The sequence below is a fragment of the Eubalaena glacialis genome, chromosome 14, assembly GCF_028564815.1.
Source record: "Eubalaena glacialis isolate mEubGla1 chromosome 14, mEubGla1.1.hap2.+ XY, whole genome shotgun sequence".
Lineage (NCBI taxonomy): Eukaryota > Metazoa > Chordata > Mammalia > Artiodactyla > Balaenidae > Eubalaena > Eubalaena glacialis.
In genome coordinates this window covers 86,029,436-86,055,554 of record NC_083729.1, presented here as the reverse complement: position 1 = coordinate 86,055,554, position 26,119 = coordinate 86,029,436, and the positions used below count along the sequence as shown (strand labels likewise).

At 43.6% G+C, this 26,119-nt stretch overlaps 2 protein-coding genes across 2 annotated transcripts; one reads left to right on the top strand and one right to left on the bottom strand.

Moving 5' to 3' along the window:
- Positions 1–6,333: 6,333 nt before the first annotated feature.
- On the bottom strand, positions 6,334–14,942 carry UNC50 (unc-50 inner nuclear membrane RNA binding protein). The gene is made up of 6 exons (XM_061211111.1): positions 14,781–14,942; positions 13,429–13,712; positions 12,551–12,671; positions 8,791–8,930; positions 8,601–8,702; positions 6,334–6,679 (listed from the first exon to the last, which is right to left on the bottom strand). The coding sequence occupies exons 2-6, from the start codon at positions 13,706–13,708 to the stop codon at positions 6,543–6,545; spliced, it is 780 nt and encodes a 259-aa protein (XP_061067094.1). The 5' UTR covers positions 13,709–13,712; positions 14,781–14,942; the 3' UTR covers positions 6,334–6,542.
- Positions 14,943–14,995: 53 nt separating this feature from the next.
- On the top strand, positions 14,996–25,072 carry LOC133104841 (cytochrome c oxidase assembly factor 5). The gene is made up of 3 exons (XM_061210695.1): positions 14,996–15,191; positions 21,206–21,289; positions 23,835–25,072. The coding sequence occupies exons 1-3, from the start codon at positions 15,093–15,095 to the stop codon at positions 23,874–23,876; spliced, it is 225 nt and encodes a 74-aa protein (XP_061066678.1). The 5' UTR covers positions 14,996–15,092; the 3' UTR covers positions 23,877–25,072.
- Positions 25,073–26,119: the final 1,047 nt, after the last annotated feature.

The window sequence follows — 26,119 nt, the reverse complement described above, 5'->3', positions numbered from 1 at the left end:
TATGACAGCCTGTTAATATGACTTGTACTATTTTGGTATTATACTAATACATAAGAGTTGTACATATTGTTACATTCCTTAAAATTTGAGAAAAATTAATGTTAAATACATTTTATGAAGGGGGTACTTTTGAAGTTCATTTATTTTACTATTATAGACCCTCTTTTATAGATTATCAGGGATTATATATATATATATATATATATATATATACACACACACACACACACACACACACAAATATACATAAAATGCTACAGAGTTAATTTATTAGAAACACTTAAGAAGTACATATTTTTGTGCAGTAAATTTTTGAATCAATACTTTTTTTGAAAACCAGTTACCTTGTTTTAAGTTCTTTCTATATTTTTCTTTGGAAATGCAAACATTACAAGTTAATGCCATTTTTCAAATGCACTGCCATTTAAGAATGATTCTAGATTGATTTCCTAACTGAAGTACTTTTATAATCACAGTGATTCTGAACAAAATATTTTCAAAGGCATTTGTCATTCCTTAAAGCCAAGATTTTAAAGACCAATGTCCTTCTTGAGGGTTATTTTACTATACTATGTATGGTGTGTAGCCACAAAAAATCAGTCTGATAAATTTTAATGTGCAGGGGTGATGCATTTCAACCCAAATTATCGTAGACTGAAGTCATTACATTTCCTTTGATATGTAAAATGACACACTCTTCTCTTTTAATCTTTGTCTTTAATCCATGAGTTAGAGGCATTTTCTCTTTCCTTGATGCTTTTATATCTGCACTCACTCCGTCAGTTCTGACAAAATGTTTTCTAGGTAATGCTATTGTATGAGTCACAATTGATTGAATTTTAAAGAAAAACAAAATTGTAATGTTGGTTTTTTGGTGAAAGGTATTGTAACAGTTGTATGTTTTTCCAAAATAATTTATTCTACTGCATTATGAACTTGTAAGTAAATTCACATCTGAAGAGTATTTATTGCTCTTAAACATGCAATTCCAAACGATATCACTACTATAAACAAAACTATTATCAGCCTTAGCAATCGGTGATCTTTACAAAAGTCTTTTACTTTTACAAAATTATGAATTATCAACATCAGTTCCCAACCAGCCTGGTGTCCTCAGGTGGGTTGCAGGCGGTTACAGGTGTGCAGAGCTTGAATCTCCTGAGGTTTCAGAGTAGCCAGTGGCTGAGGCCTCTGGCAGCTGGAGGTTCTAGCTGGTTGCCTTTAGCCTGGAGGAGCGTCACCTGGTTACCCAGCAGGCTGAACAAGCAGCTTCCAGACAGCCTCGTTTGCTGTGCAGGGTTATGCAGTGAAAAAGGTTGGGAAACACTGATAGGGTACAATTATTTCCATTACTCCATATTTGAATAATTCTTAGTTACTTTTCTTGATTAAAAAGTTACATGTTGCCAACAGTGATTTCTTTATGTCCGAGTCCAGTTAAAAATTTTTATTGAGGTTTTTAAATTTTACTTTTTATTTTCTTTAATTTACGTTTTATTTCCTTCTCAAATCTCCTTGGCCCAGCGCCTAACGGGGAAATGTCACTGCAAAAGCATAAACCTTTCATTACAAAATTGTGGCACCAGCTTCACATACTAAATTACTGCTGTAACAAGTAAGTATCAGGAGGTAAAAATCTGGAGGAATCCCCTTGTTTCCCTGCTTCCCAAGTAGCTAACTCTGATTTGAGGAAGAAAGGCCAAGCTCTGAGAGTCTAGGGAGGTGACAGTAATTGCAGCTCCTGGCCATTTGTTGGGGTGTCTCCGTCTTGAGACTGAGCCTTACCCAGCCAGCTTTGTCCTGTTTTTGTGCTCAGTCTCCCCTCCCAGGCTTAGCTCATCCCTCCTGTTCCTGAGACTTTCAGCCAAATCTTACCCATCTTTCAAGGACTCTCCTGTGCACTCCTTCCTCCCCATAGATTTGTTACCAGTGCCTCGTTGAGCCCAGAACAGTGCCTGACACGTGGCAGGTGCCCAGGCAGCGTCTGGGGAAGGGGACCAACTGTTCCAGCACACACTCCTCTTTCTTTTTCTTAACTCTCTTTACCTACTGTCCTTGCCACACACTCACACACACACTCAGCTGTCTAGTTTGTTTGTGGCGAGTGTGTGTGCACATACATGTAATCACTCTGGCCAGATGTCAAGCTCCTGCAGGCAAGCCTGTAAGTCATGCTTCCTAGCTTCCTCTGCTGCACAGGTGCTCACGGACCCTTGTGTCAGCTGTGCTCTCCTTTTCCCCAGTTTCCACTAGACAATTAGAAGCAGCCAGGCTTGCCTCAAGCAAGCGATTATAGTGGTTGCCCTTAAGAGTCATGTTAGGGACTAAAGTATTGGGACAGAAGATGAGGGGACCTGGAACGAGAGAGAGTACATACTTGACCTTGAGTGGACACTGAACCACTTTTCCCCAGAGTGAGTGGGGAAAAGTACAAATGGCACGACTAATTTTATGTATGTATACGGCATGATGCCTCTGGAGCTGCACTGTCCTCTACAGTAGCTACTGGACACAGGGTGGCTATTTAAGTTTAAATTAATAAAACATTCAGCTCCTCAGTCACACTAGCTCCCTATGGCTAGTGGCCACTGGGTTAAACAGCACAGATATAGAACATCTCCATCATCACACAAAATTCTGCAGCACAGCACTGTGTCAAGAGTGCTAATATGAACATTGCAGAATCCAGAATAATGAATTCCCATCATGAGGCTAAAAGCAGACATGCAGAATATATCGTAGTGCAAATGATGATGAGAATTTCGGGTGAGAAGAGAAGGTTGAGGACCTACTTCCAGGATTCTAAGATCCAGTTTCTAAGTTCTTTAAGTCTCATGCATCCTTTACAGCATTCACTGTCCCTACTATGTAGTCCCAAAAGAGTGACAACTTGAGGATGAGGTTCCAAAGCGTGTGTGATTGACAAGCTTTGGAAAATGTGAATGCACATGGATTTAGCACACAGCCTCTAGACATGTATGTGAAGGTTAATTCAGCTGTTGGAGATGTCTTTGAACAAGCTTTTTAAGTCAATTGCATTAGTAAATAATTAGAAGGTGTTATTTTAAAAACTTCAGCAACGCTATGGAGGCTTCTTTTAAATATGTCATAATAATGAAAAAAGTTGTCTTCCAGCAATGCTGCCCTCAAAGACAAGTGTGGTTATATGGAAACAGCATGTTTGGAGAGATTGCTCTAATTAATAGCAGTGAATGTTTGTAGCACCCAGAATTCCATGGATGACCCCCCCCCATGACTTTGTATATCCTAACCCTTTGAGTATGTGTGGAACCTGTGAGTTATGATCCATAATTATGTTGTACAGCAAAAAGGAGATTATCTGGGGACAGCTAATCTAATCAGGCGAGCCCTTTAAAAGCAGAGTTTTCTCAGGCTGTCAGCAGAAGTCAGATTCAAAGCAGGACTTACGGCACCATGGCTGGTTTAAGATGGAGGTGGCCACATGAGAAGGAATGCAGATGGTCTTAAGGAGCTGAGAGGCCCCAGCTGACAGCCAAGAGAATGGAAACTGCAGTCCTACAGCCACAGGAACTGAACTCAGCCACCAACCGGAAGGTGTGTGCAGGTGGACTCTCCTCCAGCAGCTAAGAGCTCAACCCCACCAACACTGGATTCCAGCCATGTGCATCTCTAAGCAGAGAGCTCAGTCCTGCCTGCCTGGACTTCTGGCCTACAGAGCTGTGAGATAATAAATGGGTGTTGTTTTACGCTTTTAAATTTGCCGTGATTTTATGCAGCAATAGAAGATGAATATATTTAAAAGAGGTGAAGCGGAGAAGGCTTCCTGCTTGATTCCCTCTGGTATGTTGGGTATTTCTTGATAAACTTATGAATAAAGTCTTGCACTAGCAGATCATATACACAGGCCTCATCTGGGATTCTCTCCCAGAGACCTCAGTTAATCCTCTTTGGAAGGTTGTTGGCAAAAACTTGCAGCACCTTTGTAGCGTTTCATGAAGGAACCGCTAGCATGAGATTGCAGGAGCGGGATCCAGTGAGTAAGGAATCTTTTTCCTGGTATAGGTGTCACTTTATGTTGATTTAGGCTGGTCTGAGCCTGTCAGTTATTTAAGAATGAGGAACAGTGGTATTTTAAGTAAGACATTAAGAGAAAAAAAAAAATTGATGCCTTTATGTAGAGACCAAATAATCTACTCTGTATTGAAGGACTTTTTTTTTTAACCAAAATTTATAGTCTAAGCACAGATCAAATCCTATACGTGCTGACCAAATTTTTGTACTTAGGGAATACTTTTCAAAATACTTCTCTGCTTCCAAGCCATTAATTGCTAATGAAGTTTAATTTTGGTTTGTCCATTACTTTTTGTGCTTCTTTTACTATACTGCTATAGCCTTGATATAAGAAAAGTTGAGCTAAAAGAAAGAAAATGAGAGGCTAACATTATCGAAAGGTCAGAAATTTGAGTCATAATCATATCTGAGGTCCTAAGGGAACTTTGACATCTGATCTCTTTAAAGAAAAGGAAACTTTTCAAAGCTATGTAGCAGTGTTTACAGTGTATGAAATTTAGTTTGATAGTTGTAAATTATTAATCTTAACAGATATATGCCATGATAACTAACATGCTTACTTTATTTCTTCAATGCATGTGAACCTACAGTGCTGAAGAGCCCACCACTACAGTATTACTAAAAAAAAACAACAACAAAGGATTTGTTTATATATATACATATATATACCCATATCATCAATGCTTATATAGAAACTCTTCTCTTCTTACCTGAAACACGTGCTTCATCTGTTTGGGCACTAGCTAGAGCATTTCCAGAGGAACAAACAAGAAAGAGCTGGCACTCCAGTTATGTGTGAGTTGAGAATTTAGATGTCGTTCAAAAATGTGAACTGAACGTTGAATGGGAAACACTTTGTGCGGAAAAACGTTAGGAACAGTGGTGCTAAAATTGTTCTAAACTAAGGATTGTCTGTTGTGGGGAACATTCAATACTCTTGGACACTAGGGAAGCTGTTTAATATGTCACTTGCTTCTAGTGGCTTCATGGTATTAGTAATTAGCAAATTGCCCTGGAATCAAAGGTTTGGTACTTTAGTTTGATTAGCATTCCATTACTTATTTGAAATGCTCAGTGTTGGCTGAAATTGGGTGAAAATACCTTTTGAAGACATAGTCTCTGAGCCTTAAAAATGGTGGGTATCAACAGTACTGTCAGATGCACTGCCAGCAGAGCTGATACTTCTCATTTCAGTGCAGACAGTCACGCTTTCTAAGACGGATTTAGAAATCAGCTGATTAAACTGTAACAGTTGTTTCATTTATGGAATGAAAAACTGAAGCGTTTCTCCTTGAGAACAAACTTTGTTTGGAAAGGTTCTCTTTGTAATTGGGGTGTTTCTGGAAGCACCCCTGGGAGAAGCTGCCTGAGGAACTGCTTTTCCAGGTTGTACCAGATGTTTTTTTCTCCGTAAATGTATTGTACATATTTTCCTTACAATGTCTCCATTGGTTGAATGGGTAATCTCTGTAGTAATATTTTAGGTACCTGTTGGATTTTTAAAGGCAGATTATTTATTTTCAAATTTGCTGCTATAACTGATAACTAGTCCTGTTGACTGTGCCTTTCATCACTGTTTCTCTGTGCCACAACCGTTCATGTGTATTTGAGATAAAGAAGTTTAAAAAGCCATGTTGAATTCAAGACTCTTTCTAATAAAAGTAAAACAGGTAAAACTTTATGAGTACTAAGCTTTTTTTTATTATTAGTTTTGCTTAACACTGATATAATAATAGTTTACTGGTACTGTTTTCAGTTAGAAAACGTGGATTTGATATGTGGGTTTTGGAAAGTCTTCTAAGAAAGAAAAGCAGCCTGGTGTTAAGACCGTGATTAACAGTGTCGTGCAGGTGTTCACTCAGACCTTGCATATGCTACTATACAGTCCCCGGAGTAAGAGTAGCCTCCGGGGACCTCTTCGATCTACTGTGTTTTGTTTGTTTGTTGGGTAATTTTTTTTTTTTTGCATGAACAATGGCTGTTAATGATATTTAGAGCCTGTAGTACAGTGATTCCTATTTGACTTACAAGTAGAGGCTTTTGAAGGTTACACTAGGATCCTGTGGCTTATATAAAAGTTTAAAATGCAGCCCATTAGAAATGGGGCTGGACTTTGTACCTTGTCAGTAACAGTGGGGGAGGGGAGAAGGGGAAACATTATTACCGTGTTCTCCAAATGGATACTTTCAAAAATAATTCATATTAAAAAGTTTTACCTTTCTCTCTTCCGCATGCCCTTAGTACTTTGCATATATTCTCTGTGCAGAATAAAATACATGCTTTAGTTTAAAAAATATTTATTATAGAAATGTACATTTAATTAGTTTTAAGGAAGGTACTAGATAACAGTGTTAGCATATATATTTCTTCAAATTTGCAAACTTTACACCTTTAAGATATCTACAATGATAGTTTATTTACAAGTTTCACAAGAAATCACCACCTCACCAATACTGCTGACACACCTAAGATGTAAGAGGCTCCCGGTTTCACTTCACTCTGTACTTGTAGAAGGAGCACAGTGTGCGGGTGAAGTTCCAGCCCAGCGCTAGTGACAGTCCATAGAGCAGGATGAGAGGCGCAAACGGGTAAAGAAGAATCACTGTGTTTTTCAGAAACGGCAGTGCTGGAAAAGGAGCAAACCCACATGCATTGGTGGGTAAAGTAAAGGACTAGTAAACGAGCGTTCTGGAAGACGGCTTCCCCCACAGCACGAGGGGCCGAGCAGGCACACATACTGTGAATCTTACTGAAGCATCTTACTGACGATGCTATACTGCAGCCAGAGCAATATTACTACTCCTCTGTGTTATTTCCTTCTCATTCATGGCTGTGAAGAAACCGAGCAGAGGTTTCTCAGCACAGAGGATGAATGAGAAGCAAATCCAGGACTGAGGTTAAGAGTGAGGGTCAAACATCACCAATATTAATGGACGCAGTGGTGAATTTAAACCTGTAATGCTTCAGAAGCCTCCCATTCTAACGTACCAACAGAGATGGATGATGATGTTATAGGAAAAAAACCAACTTTCAGCTATTTGCGATTTCCCAACGGGGGAAAGCATTACACGTCCACTTTGAGAAGGTGAGATCTCAACTAGTATCCCAGACTTTAGGAAAGAACTGAAACTCTCACATATGAAATCCATCCTTAGATATCCGTGTTTGTTTCTTGCTCATGGCTTGGTTAGTGGGTCCCTACCCCATGCATTCTAACCTAAATATTTCTCATACAAGTAGTCCTCAAACTGAAACTGAGCTGTGCTCAAAGAATCTTCTAAATCGTAGGGAGTTACCAGGAGAGTGATCCAGAATCCACTTCGAGCAACCATAACGTGGCAGTGTGCTAATGACATTTTAAAACTTTCTCAAAATGTGAAAATTCATTACAAGCCTAAATATAACATGTCACAAACATCTCCCCTGAACTAGAGAAAGGACTCTCAATGCCCCAAACAAGGTATTACAATTTGGGTGGCAGGGGGGTTGCAGTGGTTCCTGGCAAAGCCAAGGGGGCAAGCATGGGAAGCTCTCACCATAGGAGCCAGTCACATGTGAGTACAAGTGGCTTGTATTTACAGTAAGAGCCTAATCATCTAGAGTGACAAGAAAGGAAGGGCTAAGAATATAATGCTAACAAATCATAAGGTCTCTAGATATAATCTAACTCTATTGAATAGCGATCGTTTCTTAACATACATGAAGAAGAATGTAAATATGGTTCTCATTCATACTATGAGAAATGAATCGATAGCAGGACTTAGCAGTGAATTCACAAACACCCTGAGCTCAGCAGCAGCTGGGCCCGATCTTCTGTGATCATCCGCAGAACCTCTCATCCCTAAGCTTCTCCAGTCCAGCAGGTGGCCTGGCACCTGGCCTTAGGCCCAGACTGTTGAGCAGGCACTCCTGCTGTTGACGCGTACCCACCTCTGCACCCCTGGGCCCTCCCCTGCTCCTGAGCCCCACGGTCTCCTTGTGACGGGTGAACTTTGTGTACTGTGTCTCGGGTCCAGTATATGAATTGTGAGCAGGGTTCATCTATTTTAAACACAGATGTTTACAAAATAAAGAGTATTTCAAACCCCCCCAGCCCACAATCATAAAACAGAAAATGAGGCAAAGGTTTTAAACATGCCCACACATCGGACCCAGCCCTTTCCTCACTCTGCCGGTAACCCAGAACCCAAAAGCCTGGGAGAAAAGGAAGAGGAAACCGATCGTGGGTTTCCTGCCAGTAATTTGGACAGCATCAATATGGTTTAACATGGTTCCTTGAAATTATAAAATTTGTTATATACCAGCTGTGCCACCTGCTAGCTGCGTGACCGTGGGTTAAGTTACTTAATCTCTCTGCGCCTGTTTCCTCATTTGAAAAATGGGGACAAGTAAAGCTGTACCATGTATCTGTAAAGATTAAACGGGAGAATTCCTATAAAACAACTGGGACAGTGCCTGTAAGAGCTCCATGAAAGTAAGCTAATTGTATTATTGTACAACTTTTCTCCTCCCTGCTGTGTTGTCAACCAAAAAAAGCAATTACTTACCACTGTATCCTAGGAAAGTTACGTAGATGTAGTAGCCAACTGCAACCAACCATAAGGTATTTCCAACTAAATATCCAATAAATGTGTCTGTTAGGATGACATCTGCAGAAGAGACGCATACAATGAATCTCTTTTCAGTGGATACAATGAAGACTTTTTGATAATATGTTGAGAAGTAACTGCTACTTACGGTTGATGAAAAAAAGCTGGATAAAATGCAGAATGACGAGGAGAGGGTAAAAAGCGTTCAGATGCACATCAAACGCATAGCCCCACTCCACATCATGGTCTCTGCTCTGCTGTTTCACTAAATACTTGTTAGAGATAAACCTGAAGAGAAAAGTTAACATTTATTTCATAGTACAATAAAATTAATTATGAATATTTACCGACTACTTTCTATGTCCCAAGCTTTATTCCAGACATTTGGAGATACAGCGGTAAACAAAACAAATTTCTGCCTTCAATCTCGTGGGAGTAGTCTGACAACAATACAAATAGCTGTCAGATGGTCCTATGGAGAAAAACAGAGCAGTACAGAAAGACAGAGAATACAAAGTTGAAATGTTACATATGATGATGGTCATAAGAGAGCGACATCTGGGTAAAGTCCCAAGGGCAGTGATGGGAATCCCCCGGGGCAGAGCATTCCAGGCAGAGGGGAGTCCAAGCACAGAGGTGGGGGTGGGTACAGGGAGGTGGCAGAGGGCCCCGCAGGCTTGAGGAATGGGGGAGGGGCGCAGAGTGCCTGGGACAAGTGAGAAGATACGCAGGAAATGGAATCCGAAAACAAACAGGAGCTGGATCTTATAGAGCCTGTGGCCACTGTCAGACCTTTGGGCTTTTACTCTTGGTGGAATAAGAAGTCACTGTGGAGTTCCCAGAACGTCTGACTTACTGTACTGACAGGGTTCCTCTGGCTGCCGGTCTGAGAAGAGACTCTGGGGACAAGAGTGGAAGCAGAGAGGCAGATGGGAGGCTGCTGCAAGCAGGAGATGAACAGGGTGGCAGCAGCGGAGGTGCTGACATGGGGATATATTACCGCTGGAAGGCAGAGCCAACAGGACTAGATGTACTAGACTAGTGCTAGACTTGAGTGCTAGGGTACAAAAAAAAAAAAGATCAGTCAAGGACGACCGAGAGATTCTGGCCTTAAACAAACGGAAGACTGAGGTGTGAGGTGGGGATGCTTGTCAGTCTGGAGTAAGAAGTATAGAAGGTCTAGAGTTTAGAGGAGAGGTCCAAACTGCGGATATAAACTCATCAGTGTGTAGATGATATTAAAAGGCACGAACCCAAATGCGATCACCCAAAGAGTGAACGCAGAGAACAGGTCCAAGGCCTAGGACCTGGGTCTCCCCCGTGGAAAGGTCAGGGAGTCAGAAGGAACCAGTAAAGAGAGAGGGGCCAATGGTGTCTCCAGCCACAGGAACAATCACTCAGCTGGTGTCTCTGTTCCACAGCGTGGCCTAATCGTTCCGTTAAATGACGAACGAATGAGAAGACAGACGTCCAGGTAACAGAAAGATTGTCAAAGGAAAAGAACAAAAAAGATCATTATAAACATAGCTGTGGAAATTCAATGGACTCTTCCACATGTGATTTCATTTTGAGAATACCGTTAAGAAAATGCTATGCCTAGTGGAAATAAAAATAGAAAAAAGAAAGAAACAAGAGGGAGAAGGTGTTACAGTACTAATAAAGCAGTCCTGTACTCAGTTATCTCAAAGTGGCAAGACAATCGTGCTCTGATCGAGCAAACGAGCTCACCAGAACACCTTCCACTTGAGCCGAGAACCTGTGCCATTAAAACGAATGGAATAAGCATCTAGCCCACTACCCAAGTTCCCACTCTGGGGTCCTGCTGCTGCCCCTACCCCTCTGCTTAGCACCTGAATGGCTGCTTTCCAGGGTTCTGGCCTCCTTCCGAGTCTCACCTCTAGAACATGGACATGCCTTCTCAGAGCACTCAAAGACAGCTGCGGTGCTCCCCTCCCACCTCCGTATTAATAATGCCAGTCATGTCTTCATCTTGGCCAGAATGTTGCAGCTTCCTAGTTACCTACCCCAGTGGCCAATGAACCTTCACTTCATTATCAACAAGCCTCCTGAACTCAACATGTCCAACATGGAATGCTTCACTTGCACCGGCCACTGACTCCTAAGCCCAAAACTCCCAGGCCATCCCAGAGGCCCCGGGTCCTCCTCTTCCCTACCCTCATCTATTTCTGTGACACCGCACTAGTCCGGGCCTCCTCTGCTCCAGTGCACACCCCACGACTGTATCCAGCCTAGCCACTCTCTCCAGCTCCTCCGTCTCCACTGCCATAGACAGGATTTTTCCTGAAGTGTGAATTTGATCGTATTTCTTACTTCAAAGCCTCCAAGCTCCCCACCGCTCCCCCTCCCTCCTACTCCCACAAGCAGCCTATGAGCTAAAGTCCAGTTCTTTTCTCTAAATTGCATTTAGGGCCAACTTCTCTATTCCCATCTCCTCCCCAGCCATCCAGTGCCCCCTGTGCTCCCGTACCTGGCACGCTGTTCCACACCTCTCTGCCTTCACACTTGGTGCCAGGGATCAGCCACCCCATCTGCCCAGATACCTCCTCATGCTGGCTTCTGTGGCGCCCCAGGCGTGACTGGAATCACGCATTTCTATTTCTAGTTCCTCACACAATTCACAGCGCAATGTAGGTTCTCAAAAATATACTGAGTCCTTCTCCAATGAACTCGAACTATGATACAGACTCACACTAAAGGTACTAAGCTCCCGGCTTCTGCGACCCTCCAGATCGCAGAATCGCAATGCATTCAAGGCAGAATGCCGGCTACAAACTATTTGTTTGAAAGCCTTATTTATTGAAATTTTTTCGCCTAGCATGTTTCCCTTGGATATCTTGATAATGAACACGCGACTTACATTGGTTAGCGGTATTCTTTTTAGGCCAGATTTTAGAATCTTAGGTTAATGATGCATTGCATTTTCCGACTACCTAGCACATACAAGACCTGTACTGGACCAGTCAGAAATTACAAAGCAAAATAACAGGTTGGTATCATCAGAGGTTAGCATCTCAGAATCTTGCTTAAAATGTTAACAGCTACCATTTATTGAGCACAGACTATACGCCAAGTGCTTTTCATACCACAATCTTTTCAAATACCTCATAAATAATCAACTCCATCTTCCAAAAGAGAAGACTGGAGCTAAGAAGTACACAGTAAATGACTGAGCTGGCATTTGAACCCAGGTCTCTCTGTGACTCAGGTTCCAGTGTTTCCTCTGACATAACGACGACTACCACCACCGGCCCCGTGCTGAGCTCACCCACACATCCACCCCTTCTGCCAACCCCACAGGAGCACTGATCAGGGAGAAGGCTGAAAAACCAAACACCAGATTTATACTCAGTACACTACTGTTGGTACAGCAAACCCAGACAAAGTCAGACTGAGAACCCAGTCAATAAAACCCACGTGTGTGGCTCAGAAGAAAAGACACCAAAATTTTAACCAAAACAATCCTTTTTCAGGTGTGCTTCAATTCATGTCAAAGATGCAAAGTAAGATTCCATAACACACTCCTCTACATCGTATACCTCTAGAAGTGACCCACCGGCAAAGGCAGCAGAATATTGTGCCGTCATCCAGACAGCTGAAGTACAATTGGCTAGCTGCATAATATTTTTGCAAAATCAAAATTTTTGTTAATACGACACAATCATTACTTCAATTCACTTATTTGCTGCGCTTTGACAAAGCAGACCATCCCCTTAGAGTATTTTCTGATGTAGGTACCGACACAGGAGGACAAGGTATAATAATCCTGGCAGCCAAAATTGATGCTTTCAGTTCATCTATCTTGTTTCAATTTCCATCAGCTACTCTCTGAAGCAAGCAAATGGAGGCTCTACAGCAGCATCTGAAGAACCAAAGTTAACAGTACTTACCACATTAAGGTTGATATGAGAAGACCGACGCCTACACAGTCTATGAATACAACCCAAAGGAGCAGCTTTATCGTCTCAAAAAATCCCATGTCCAGCACAAAGCCAAATCCTATAGTGGACACTGAAAGAAAGATTTACAAGATGTATTCAGGCACTCTGCTAGATTCTAGGGGTACAGGGCATGGTCTCTGCCTTTCAGATGCCCACTCTAGTGTGGGAGACAGGTATGTAAACCCCAAAGGTATGTTAGGTGTAACTGATTAAGAAATGCAGACCACCTTGGAACACAGAACTACCACTGAGATATCTGAAGTTTACTGAGGAGGCCCCAATCTGTCTGTGGTTCACCAGGGTAGCCCCAGCATTCAGAACACAAGCAGCACTCACATATTTTTAAGTCTAGTTAAAGGTGAAAAAAATCCAACACCCTAAAGATGGCTCAGACCCTTTCACTGCACTACTGGAGAACTAAAAGCAGTTTCTCAAGTTCACATTGGTACTTTCAGAACTCTCATTCTGGATTGGCCTGACGGTGAAATGCAATTTCCAACCTCGGTAGTCCTTTTTCACAGTAAGTTTGCATTTGGGTATCAATTTATTTATCATGGTAGTTAAAGACATGGAGTGACTCTGTCCTCTGCTTTTGAAAGTTCTGAGCAAACAGTTGACTCTGGCACCTGCTTGGGACTTTTAAAATCAGGAAGAATACCACCTTCTTTCCTGTGAGGAGATTTCTGAGGCTTCAGAGAGGAAGAAAACAGCTTCAGAGATCCCCAAATTGTGACCCACAACATGCTGATAACAAAAGATTCTCCAAATGACAAGCCCAACCTGAAATGCTCATTTATTCTTCAACTCTCCTGCAGACAGACACTTACCACAGAGCCAGAGACTTAACAGGACCAAGAAAGCAGGGTCATCTCTGGCCCACTGATCCTTTGTCTGCTTCCGGTAATGAAAGTTTCTATAAACTCTCTGTGGGGAAGTGAACAGGTAGAGCATCTGCCAGGCAGCAAACTCAAAGTCCATCTGCCGGAAACGAAAAAGCCTCCTCAGGTATTTGTAGCGTTTTGCTCCAGCTGTGTGTCTGGCCGCATCCCTGGAACTCAATACCCCGTTCCCCTGCACTGGGGAATTCACTGAAGTACTCGGTAACATCTTCCTAGATGGAAGAAAAAAAAAAATTCTATTACAAGTCATCTGAAGAAACTGTCAGCTACTAGCACCCCTCTTGTGAGTTACGAGAGAAGTCACCTTACATTTCGGCTCCAATCCCTGCATAGAGGCAGGGCTCAAAAGCGAGTGGAGTTGGTTCTGAGGCTACAGAAATGATCACTGCACTTCAGGCAAGGGCTACCCCACGCCCTTCTGAACCTTCATAATAACACTTTCATAGGGTCCACATTTTCCCCACACTTCACTTCCCTCAATCCTCAGCTTCCCCCTTCCCCCCCACTCCCCGGCAGGGGCAGTGATACTGATGGAGCCAAAATTTGCACTCAGGCAGTCTGGCTCAAAATTCCACCTGTCATGTGGGCTCTCGACCATCAAGACTTTAAGAGAAAGCCTTTACTGAAGCCAAACAGAAACGACGTTCCCGACGAGGTAAAATAAATGGCCTATCTCACAGGTCCATCAGCGCATGACCAGCAAGCAACTCGTTCATGACTATGTGATGTAAAAACAAAGCAGAACTCAAATGCATAGTGTTTTACTTCCTGACTAGTTCAGCAGGGGAACGACAGCGTGGGAGTTCCGGTCCAACCAGTCTGAAGCCAGGGGAGCGCCGGTCACCGTCCGGCCCCCACGCCCCGCCCCGGCAGCCCAGTGTCTGGCTCCACTCCCCAGGCCTCCTCCGGGACGCAGGCGGCGCTTCCCGGGCCCTACGGCTCCCCGCCGGCCCGGGGCCTCGGGTAGGGCGGCCAAATTTAGCATAAAAACACAGGACGTCCAGTTACAACTGAATCTCAGATACAACAGTAGTTTTTAATATCAGCAGGTTCGAAACACTGCGTGGGACATACGCATACGAAAACATTCTTCGCTGGTATCTGAAATTCAACTGTAACCAGCCCCCCTGAATGTGTCTGGCAGCCCCGCCGCAGGCCGAGCAGCCGAACCCGGGCGCGGTCACTCCAGGGCAGGGTGACGTGGGGCCGCGAGTTGCCGGAGGAAACGGTCCCCGGGCGAGCCCGAGTCGCGCGCAGACAGGGCGGTCGGCAGGCCTCACCTGGAGCCCCGCGGCGGCCTCCACCGGCTCCAAACTGACCCGCCACCGCCGCACAGCAGCCGAGCCCAGCTGCCGCGGGGCCACCTTCTCTCCCAGCAACGTCGCTGGCGCTGGGGGCGCGGCGCGGTGCGTCACGTGACCCACTTCCGCCGCGCGCACGGCCTCCCGGGCCCCTTGGTCCGCCGCGCGCCCGCCGGAAGTGGTGGCCGCCGGCTTCCGGTTCCGCCTGCCGCGGCGTCGCTGGCGTCCTGTCAAGTCGGGGCCGTCGCGGACTGGAGCAGGTCTGGATAGCAGCGGGCGGAAGGCGCAGTCATGCCCCGCTATTACGAGGACAAGCCGGAGGGCGGCGCGTGCGCGGGCTTGAAGGAGGACCTCGGCGCGTGCCTGCTGCAGTCGGACTGCGTGCTCCAGGTAGCGCGGCCGGGCGCTCGGGTGACCGACACCCGAAGTGGGGAGGCGGGGCCGGCGGAGGGCTCTCGGCCGGCCGCGGTGATGGTCAAGAGAAGTGCCTCGGAGTTCGCCGTCCTGGGTGTCGAACGCAGCTCCAACTTAGTGAATTTGGGCGAATCCACTGTCAGAACCTCACTTCCCAGTAGTGTGAAATTGGAGAGAACGGTGCCGCCCCGTTGGGTTTTTGTAAAGGTTATAAACCATTTCGGGTCGAGAAACACGGAATGCTGCCACTCTGCTAGGTTCTGGAGGCATAAAGGAGAATAAGAAAGGTTTCTTGAGCCCTAGAAAATGAGAATCAGTAAATTAGCAGGTAATTACATGAACCTGGCACACTGTAGTGCCTAGTAAATTCTCCTTTCTGTGTTCAGCGGTGGCTGAATAGATTCTCTGCCTACCCTGTGCTGGTTTGAACGTGTTGCTGAGTTGAGTTCTGTGCATTCCTGCGTAAGTTGTAAATGAGGCAGCTCTTTATTTTCACCACTTTGTATCTTGCTCCCCCTACCGTGGATCTTGTTGTTTTACGTGCTGTGATGGGAGCTATTGCTCTCCTGTTTTTCCTTCACTACAGCCCCAGGTCTTCTCAGGAGCCAATGTGAATGCAGAGAGGTTCAAAATCGACTGGGGAACCTGGGTTCTGGCCTTAAACCCAATCACAGCACAAGTACCTTTTCCGATCACCAGGGCCTGATGAGAGGGCAATCCGTTGGATGCAATTATTTTTGCATTTGGAGATGTAATTTCAGAAAGTTGCCCTTATTTCAAAGAAAAGACAACTGCCCGAAAATGGACATCAACCATGAGGCTATATTGGTGTTTCTGCTGATTCATGTTTTACATTTGGTTCACTGTTTTTGGCAAGGGCTGTGTAAGCATTCAGTAAATACTTGCTTTATGAGTAGAGGTGCAAAATGCCTCGGGCACCCAGTGGAAAGCAACTTATTTTGCTTGAGAATTTGGAAACTTCTCACAGGAGGAGGTAACATTTGCTCTGAGTCTTAAAGGTTGAGTAGTAGTTCATCAAGCAAAGGAGTGGAGGCTGTGGTGTTTGTGGGGAGAATCTGAAAGAACAGCACGTGCAGAATCAGGGAGATGTGGCAGGCCCAGGAGAAGCTGGTACCCTGCTGGGCTGGAGGAAGGGGAATGTGCCAGAAGGCTTGAGAGGACGGTTGCCATGGGTGACGGCCCTTGTGTGTCACAGTGAGCAGCTCCGGCACAGAGTAGGACTGAGGAAAGAAACTCTGGAAGTGGAAGAGGATACTGGTGGCAGGGAGAACACCAAGTTGGTTTTTGGCGGTGATTGATTGATTTAGCAAACATTTGAGTGTAGAAATTGGATCTCTGGGAAGCTCGGAAGGTGTAGGCAGAGGTAATGACCCGGACACATGGCACGGATGTTGCTTTCCCCCACTGAGTATTTGGCCTTTTTGTTGCTGAATTTGGTCAACTAGGAAAACGTGGTGTTTTCATATAAAGAGTCTCTTAAATGGAAGTGCATTGACAGTTTGTGTTAAATTCATCCTGAATGGTCACTTCAACTGGACTATAAAATGGCAATACTGAGGCAAAACGTTGAGTTATGCAAATCCAGGCGGATATCCTACCTTCTCGGATGGTGTCACTGGCAGCTCCAGCCCAGCCCTCCCCACTAGGAACTCAAGACCAAGGGGAGTTCTGCTGAGGTATATGCCTGCTGTGTATGGCCACCTCATTTATGATAAGGTTTTTGATTCCTCAGCTCCTTGAATAAAGAAATTAATCTGATCTTTTGGCAGATGATGCTGTAGTCTCTCCTTGCCAATCTTTAACCCACCTGCAAAGCTGCTAGACCTTACTTTAGGGAGGAATTAAACATAAAATACTTAAAATACATAAAATACATAAAATACTCTGGGGCTGCACTGAGAGATAGCCAAGGAACTGTAGGGGCTCAGAGAAACTCAGGGTAATGGTGATAAGGATGTAAACTCCAGTGGGGCTGGAGAAGAGAAACAAGGAAAAAGCAGATTCAAAAGGCATCTCTTGGATAAACTTCTTAGGATTCTGACTCCTGGGAGTTGAAACTGTGCCCAAGGAACTCAATTACAAGTTATCTCCCTTGTGTCTCTGTTAACAGCTTCCAGACCTGCTGACTTTTCATCAGAATCACCTGGAGATGGAGGGGGAGAGCTTAAAAGTACAGATTCCACTGCTCTCCCCATCTCCCTTATAAATTAAAAGTGTCTCAGGTTGATTTTTGGACACAGCCATGATTGGGAATCACCAGTCTTGACCTCAGAAAGCAAATAAGCTTGGGAGTGTATTAGTTGGGTTACAGGTTCAGACAAATGTTACAGAGACCCGGAATAACAGTGGCTTAAACAAGATAGAGAATTCTCTCTTTTGCCTATAAGTAGGGTCTAGTCTGATCCTCTCTGTCTTCCATGGACCTGAACACTGTTGATCGGTGGTGTCAGGTGCTGTGATGGGAGTTAGGATGTTACTCTCTCACTCATGGTCCAGGACTGCCTTGCTTCCACATCATCAGGCCTAGTAACATGGGGGAGGAAAGTGGGGCAAGCCACTTTCCATTACAGACCAACCCAGAAGTTTTACATTTCAGTTCCCTGCATATTCCATTGGCTAGAACTTAGTCACATGACCATACCCAGCTGCAAGGTGGCTGGGAAATCTAGCTCAGCCATATGCCCCACTCAGAAGGAAGAGTGAATATTAAGGGGACAGTTAGCAATCTGCCATTAGGGGTGGAGGTGGAGGAAGATGAAGTAATATTTCTCTCTTAAGTGTAGTATCTAGATGGATCTTCCCGGTAGGCAGTTGGCAGTATGGGTTGAAAGCTTGTGAAAAAGGTGGCATCTCAGATACGGTTTGGGGAAGCATCAGTTTATAAATTACAGTCTTTTGTATAGTTATAGTCTTTTATCTCCACGTTGTTCATGTGGGCAACCTCATTACAGAGTTTGAGGGAGGAACATAATAGTGCAGAGAAGCTTGCTACTCTGTTCTGGTTCACTTTTGAGATTCACTGATGTAGATGACAATTCAAACCTAGGGCCCAAGCAGACATAAAGACTGGAATGTGGCCAAGGTTCCTGGGGATCAGGAATGCCATAGATGTGGTACCCTGTAGCTTTTTTCACAGTAAAAACTAGGAGTGTGACTGGCACTTACAAAATAAAGGTTTTGGAGAGTGATCGCAGTGGTGGAGTCGGGGTGTCAAAATCTGCTTGAGGGGAAATCCTTGAAGATGAAGAGCAGGTGAAATTTAAGTTACACCAGAGCTTTCTACTTAAGTAGTACTCTAGCCGACCTCATTAACATCTTTCTGAAATGTTGAGAACCAGCGCTAAAGCTGTTGAGATTTTAGGGCACCTAACTGGGGCTGTTTGAGCTTTTAAAGTTAACGTGGAACAGGGTCATTTTTACTCTGACAAAATTGCTTGATTCATTTTGCATTGGAATTCACTTCGAGTAGGAAGATTTCACAATCTTCCTTTATATCGTGAAGCACTGCATAAAGCTAAAGTTTATGAGCAGTATATGTTTTATTCATTTATTATTTCTTTAACAGTAATAAAATGTAAGGTTTTGATTTTTTTCCCTCATGAATTGCAAATTAGTTTAATGTCATTAAACCTCAGGTGATTCAGAAAATTCAAGTTCAGTCTCCTTTTTCCAGATGTTTTGTGCATTTACAGTCCTGGGAAACGGGAACCCCCTCAGCGCCTTTCCCTGCCTCCTCGCCCCCTCCCAGTTACCTCCCCCGCTTTGTGCCTTGCTCACACTGCCAGTGAACATGAGCATGTGTATACCTTCTCCTGCCTGCTGTTTGAAGCTCTGTGTACACAGGAATATCTTGTATTTACTTTTTAACCTCCTGCTAAACTGATCTAGGACAGTTCTGAATTTTTTTTTAATAAATTAGTCCTTGTGAGTGTTTAGTTACTAGACAAATTAGTAGGGTAGGGGGTTCAAAAAGAAATTTTGCAGTAGTTAAATTTTAATCTTGCTTCTTTGAGTTGTGAAATACACTTTCTGTAGATGCTTCTTTGTGTCCAATATATTTAAGTGCCTTTGTGTTAAGTTCAATTTATGGCAGTAAATTTGTTCAAAATATTTTAAGATAATGAAGATACGATAATGAAGTCATTTCTATCCCATGTTTACCTACTAAAATACTACTAAATTTTAGCTCTTAATCTAGTTTTGCAGTTAGTTTGTCAAGTGTGATTTTTAAAGTCTTATTTGTTAAGAGTCAGAAATAAGCACTTCCCCTGTGACTGTGTTCTTGTAGCACTGTCCTGTCTTGATGGCAGAAAGGGAATGGTTTAATCCATTTTTCTTAAGCTCTTATGAGCTTTCACTGCTTAAAGACCAGTTAATTTCACACTGGGCCCAGGCAGATCTTCCCTCCCAAGTATATATAAATTCTGTTAAAATCTCACTCTCCTCTTCCAGTTCTTACTCAGTGAGCTTCTCAGAATAGAGAGCTTGACTGTGGCAGTAGGGGGTGGGAAAACGCAGAGATGTGTTGGAGGTAAACTTGCTTGCATTAAAACGATATTGTAATTGGAAACTTTAAAGCCACTTGATAATACCTTCCAGAACAAACCCTCCCATTCACCACTACAGCATTCCTGATCTCTCACGTGAACACCCTCTCTCCCTCTCCCTCCCTCTCTCTCCCTCTCCCTCCCTCTCTCTCCCTCTCCCCCCTTCCTCCCTCTCCCTCCCCCCCCCTCCCTCCCTCTCTCTCCCGTTCCTCCCCCTCTCTCTCCTTCCCCCTCTCTCTCCTTCTCCCTCCCTTCCTCTCTCCCCCACTTCCTCCCCCTCTTTCTCTCCCCCCTTCCTCCCTCCCTCTCTCCCCCCCTCCGTCCCTCTCTCTCTCCCCCCTTCCTCCCTCTCTCTCTCTCCCCCTCCCTCCCTCTCCCCCCTTCCTCTCCCTTTCTCTCTCTCCCTCCCCCTTCCTCCCTCTCTCTCTCCCTCCTTCCTCCCTCTCTCTCTCTCTCCCTCCCTCTCCCCACTTTCTCTCTCTCCCTCTCTCTCTCCCTCTCTCTCTCTCTCCCCCTTTCCTCCCCCTCTCTCTCTCCCCCCTTCCTCTTTCCATCTCTCCCTCCCTCTCCCCCCTTCCTCCCTCCCTCCCTCTCTCTCCCCCTCCTTCTCCCCTTCCTCTCTCTTTCTCCCTCCCTCTCCCCCCTTCCTCTCTCTCCCTCTCCCCCCTTCATCTCTCTCCCTGTCTCTCTCCCTCCCTCTCTCTCTCCCCCCTTTCCTCCCTCTCTCTCTCTCCCCCCTTCCTCTTTCCATCTCTCCCTCCCTCTCCCCCCTTCCTCCCTCCCTCTCTCTCCCCCTCCTTCTCCCCTTCCTCTCTCTCTCCCTCCCTCCCTCTCTCCCCCCTTCCTCTCTCTCTCTCCCCCCTTCCTCTCTCTCTCTCTCTCCCCCCTTCCTCCCTCTCTCTCTCTCTCCCCTCCCTCTCCCCCCTTCCTCTCTCTCTCTCCCCCTCCCTCCCTCCCCTCCCCCCCCCCCGCTTCCTCCCTCCCTCCCTCTCTCTCTGTCACACACACTACTTTCTTCTCTGTCTTTAGGACTTCTTGAGTGTAAAAGTTTTAAAAACCCTGAAGAAACCCCGTTACTACTTTCACCTTTACTCTTTCCCTTTCTTACACATAAGGAGCTGAAGATAGCAGTTTCTAGATTTTTATATAAACATTTTAAAGAAAAGTATCCCATGGAAACCAGTGTTTTCAAAAATTCAAGGGCACCCTTAAAGTGCCCCAAAATTATTTTACACATTTTTTCATTCTCTCCTTTTCTTCTTAAGTAGCAACAGTCAAAATGAATTATGAATTATTTCTTATATAAATTACTGTTTTCTGCTTTTCCTTATCTTTTTAAAAAAGAACTATTTCCAGAAGGACAGTTATTTTGTACTTTGTGAGAAAATTTCTCAGGTATTTATATTGTTTTATGTGTCGTAGGAAGGAAAATCCCCTCGGCAGTGTCTGAAGGAAGGAAACTGCAAAGCTTTGAAATACTCATTTTTTGAGTGTAAAAGATCAGTGGTAAGTAGCTAAAGATTTATAAAAGCTTATGCTAAAAATTAGCTCTGTGGCGTTAAATATGTGAGTGACTTAGTAATTATAAATAGGTTGCAGTGATATCACTTGGAAAAAAGGATGTATTTTTTCTTACCCAGTGAATTAATGTGAGGTAGCATTCATGCAAACCCACAGCTGATTGTTCTGTTATTGCTGTTATGCTAACCACAGCAGCTAAACTTCATGGATTTTTGAAAGAGTGAGAGTGCAGTCTTGGCAAGTGTAGATGGGGCACAGTTGATGTTGGTCACTGTGTATTTGGGTCATTTGGCAGCTACACACAGACCCATAATGTGGGGTCTACGGTGCGTGCACTCTGCCTTACATGTTGGTGTGATTAGGAGATGTTGGTGTCTGTGTTTGAATTTGTAGAGTGAGGGATTGTGGAAAGACAGCCTAAGAGGACATTACAAATCTCATGGTTTCTACTCTAGTGTTCTTTGATTCCAAAGATCTACAAAGATCTTTGGAATAGAAACCAGGAGCCTTCTCTTTGTGAAAAGAAAATACGAAATCAGAAAAATGGACATCCCTCTAAAGACAGCAGTAACTTGGACTTGAACCTGCTTTTGTTTGTTGAGGGACAGCACTCAAATCCCTTCCCTTTTGTTGATAGGAGAAGCAGAGAGTACAGTATATTATGATCTGGGAGGCCAGACAAGAACTTGAGCATGTTTGCTAACTAACCGGATCCAGGGAGGTGTGAAGTTAGATTAAATTTAGCCATGCTCTCTTTCTTTTCTCAAGTGACACAGTTCTTTGCCATATTTTCCTGTCATTTAATGTAAGAAAAGAGGATTTTCTTGCCTTCTCTCACATAGTTTTGTTACTCGTGTAAGATGCAAGCCTTTAGATCTTTCAAGAATGTCAGATCATGTTTAAATAATTGAGAAGTTATAAAGAACAGTTACTGTAGGAGGTGATGAGTTATCCTTTTTAATCGTTAATGATTGAATTTGTAATAAACTCCCTGTAATTCCTGGCCTGAACGTCAGTCTTTGATCTCCAAAGAACTTTAAGAAATCAGAACATGTAAAAATTTTCCACAATTTATCTACCTTCTGCAGAAATTTGTAACCATCTTGAATAAAAAGTAAACGTGCTTCTGACCATTTCAAATATCAGTACGAGGCAGAGCTTCACTCATACTTTTGGACTCCAGAAAGAGCAGTATAGGGAACTTTTTAGCAGACTTAGAGATTCTTGCAGCCTTTCTTTAAGACTGTGACTCACTGTTAGTCCTCCAGCATAGTGGAGTTGCCTCACACTTAACTAATGCAACTTATGCACTCTTGGCAAAAACCTGAAACAAAACAATTTAAATTGTGCTGGTAATTTTGCTTAATATTTCAAACAGTGAGTGTATGACCCAGAGTGAAGGTGAGATGGTGAGTTTGAATCGGCTGTTCCCTCTTAATATAAGCCTCTCATCATCCTGATCATGATTCCCATGCTTGAAGATTATTTATTTATTTTTTGAAAATGTGGCTCTTAGCTACTTTATCTAGTGCTCAGATGAAGAAATACTTTATCTAGTGCTCAGATGAAGAAATAGCAGTCTGTCCCACACTGGCTGTGTTGTCCTCATTAATAGGGTTTAGCTCTAAAATAATTCCTTCCTATGGAATCTCTAGGGAGTGGTATTGACTGTCTATGCAGTTTTGCCTCCTCTACTGACTAGGACCCTCCACACTACCACACCACCCTTAAGAAGTGGCTGCGCTGTGAGGCTTAAGTCAGAGAACATAGAGTTGACCTATGAGTAGTAATTTAAGGATTTTTAATCCCAAAGTGGCTGTGTTACATAACATTGTTCAAGGCTCTTTCCTCTTTTTTCAGTTACTATTTTAAAGATTTAAAAAACACTTGAATATTAACCCAAACAAAACCTAATTAGAAAGTCAGGTTTGTTTGAAGAACAACATACATTGAGTGTACTTCAGAGAAAAAGATAAATGAAATTTGGACTCAAGAAGAAAATCCTTATTGTGACCTTAATGGAACTTTCGTTTTTTTTTTTTTTTTAAGTTATTTTAATTATTTATTTATTTATTTATTTATTTATGGCTGTGTTGGGTCTTCGTTTCTGTGCTAGGGCTTTCTCTAGTTGCGGCAAGTGGGGGCCACTCTTCATCGCGGTGCGCGGGCCTCTCACTATCGCGGCCTCTCTTGTTGCGGAGCACAGGCTCCAGACGCGCAGGCTCAGTAATTGTGGCTCACGGGCCTAGTTGCTCCGCGGCATGTGGGATCTTCCCAGACCAGGGCTCGAACCTGTGTCCCCTGCATTGGCAGGCAGATTCTCAACCACTGTGCCACCAGGGAAGCCCAGGAACTTTCGTTTTTAACGCCATCTTTTTCCCCGCCGCCCCCCCCCCCTTGGGAGCTGTCACCATTGCTTTTTTGAGTGTGCTGGAAACTGGTTTACTTCTCTCATATAGTGACATCCATTACCAAATCTGTGTTTAATTATGGTGTCCAGAGTATTATTTAATTGTATATTTATTTTCAGTTGGATGCCAGGTCAAGATTCAGGGGAAGAAAAGGATATTGACACTACTATGTTGAAACCAAGATGAAAACAACAAAGGATTTTCTCTGTCATTAGAACAGAAAAGCCAAAATAAGAAACATACTTTTTGTTACATCTGTTCGGTTGGAGCAGTTTCTTCCCCCATGGAACACTGAAGAAAATGGATGAGTATGTATAAAGTAAATGCTTCTCTTGCTCTAAGTTATTTTTAGAAGAAAAATTTAATTGAATAGTTATGATCTAAGAACATAGTAGATGTGTTTTAAGAATTGTTCTGAAGCACAGAGAATGGAAAGATTGTTATTTTCAAACTTGACTCCTCAACCAAATGACACAGTTTGTACATCCTTCTTGAATATTGTGAAGGTCACTAATGGGACTGTTAAAATCAACATGGTGCCTGGTGAGAAAATGTCTGTCTCTAAAGTTTAGGATAAAACTTTCTTTTATTCAGTCTGTACTATTTAGTTCTAAAATAAATTGTGTTTGATTCCTTGGAGAAGAAATGCTTCCCTTGCACTGAATCACTGAAGTAACAACCTCAAAACATTAATATCACTCATTAGGCATAGCTGGATCCAAAGCCTGGGATTATGCTGCCAGGGCTCCTTGCCTCCATCTCTTGACTGTTTTTCTCTGTTTCCTGACCTCGTTTTTAGGCTGGCCCTCTCTACATAATGGGAAAGAGGCCAGTGTCCATCAAAAACACACATCCTTAAGGTCTATGACCCAAAAAGAAGAGAGATAACCTCCTTTTCTAGGGTCCACTAATCAGACCCTACAAAAGGACTCTTGTCTTCTGTGGAACACCTGCCCCTGAATTAGACCTGTAGTCCCTGTGGAAAAAGGGATGGGACCCCATGATCTTGGCCAGGCCTGGGTCTTATGCACTGTATTTGGTAACTCATGTCAGAATCACATTGAATGAATGATGGGCTTTATCCTAAAAGGAAAGAAGGATTCAGAGCCAGTAGGTATCGACTTTAGAAGGCAAGACTGAAAACCATAAAATGCTTGTAAAAGTTTAGAATCATGTAATTTTATTCCGATCATATAATAGAGTAGAGCCAGATATGAATCCAAGTTTCCAGCTTTTTTTTTCAGTATTGAAGAATAATGGAAGGAGCCATAACTTCTTCATAGACCTGCAGTTCACTGGAGTTAAAGCAATCAAGGTATTCTGTAGCTCATTTGCTTTCTTAAAGGTTCACCTAAAGTTGTGAGAATTCCACATCAGCACTGATCCTTGTTGCAGAAATTCACTGAGGTCTGTTGTATATTACTGTTCACTGGGAAAGGGAAAACGATGGATTTTTTTCAATACCTCTTGTATACCTGTTTAAGTGCTACAACTTTTATTAAAAGTTAAGTTTGATAAGAAACTCAAATTATTTTATAGAACCCTATCTTTTTTTTAGTCACAGCTTTATTGAGAGCTTCATTGGGAGAAATTCAAATACCATAAAATTCACCCTTAAAGTATACAATTCAGTGTTTTGGGGTTTTTTTGTTTTTTTGTAATAGAGTCATGAAGCCCAGTCATGAAGCCATCACCACTGTCTAATTCCAGGGCATTTACATCACCCCAAAGAGAAGCCCCATCTCCATTAGCAGTTACTCCCTTCTCCCCCTGCTCCCCCGGCCCCCAGCTCCCCCGGCCCCCAGCTCTTGGCAACAACTCATACATTTTCTGTGTCTGTAGATTTGCTTATTCTGGACATTTCATAAACATAGAAATATGTAATATGTGGCCTTTTGTGACTGGCTTCTTTCACCATGTTTTCAAGTTACATCTATATGTAGCATCTATCTGTACTTCATTGCTTTTTTTTTTTTTTTTTTTAATTTTATTTATTTTTGGCTGCGTTGGGTCTTTGTTGCTGCACGCGGGCTTTCTCTAGTTGTGGCGAGCGGGCTTCTCACTGCGGCGGCTTCTCTTGTTGCGGAGCACGGGCTCTAGGCGCGCAGGCTTCAATAGTTGTGGCACGTGGGCTCAGTAGTTGTGGCTCGTGGGCTCTAGAGCGCAGGCTCAGTAGTTGTGGCGCACGGGCTTAGTTGCTCCGCGGCATGTGGGGTCTTCCCGGACCAGGGATCGAACCAGTGTCCCCTGCAATGCCAGGCGGATTCTTAACCACTGTGCCACCAGGGAAGTCCGATACTTCATTGCTTTTTATTGCTGAATAATATACCATAGTATAGATATACCACATTTTTTTTATCCATTCATCAGTTGAGGAAATTTTGGGTTATTTGCACTTTGGGGC

Excerpts from the sequence above, each read along its gene's own strand:
- UNC50 (XM_061211111.1), bottom strand. The coding sequence starts at position 13,708 with ATGTTACCGAGTACTTCAGTGAATTCCCCAGTGCAGGGGAACGGGGTA. Across the intron at positions 8,931-12,550 it reads CTCATATCAACCTTAATGTG|GTTTATCTCTAACAAGTATT; the intron begins GTAAGTACTGTT and ends TTTTCTCTTCAG. Across the intron at positions 8,703-8,790 it reads CCAGCTTTTTTTCATCAACC|ATGTCATCCTAACAGACACA; the intron begins GTAAGTAGCAGT and ends TCTCTTCTGCAG.
- LOC133104841 (XM_061210695.1), top strand. The coding sequence starts at position 15,093 with ATGCCCCGCTATTACGAGGACAAGCCGGAGGGCGGCGCGTGCGCGGGC. Across the intron at positions 15,192-21,205 it reads AGTCGGACTGCGTGCTCCAG|GAAGGAAAATCCCCTCGGCA; the intron begins GTAGCGCGGCCG and ends TATGTGTCGTAG. Across the intron at positions 21,290-23,834 it reads TTGAGTGTAAAAGATCAGTG|TTGGATGCCAGGTCAAGATT; the intron begins GTAAGTAGCTAA and ends ATTTATTTTCAG.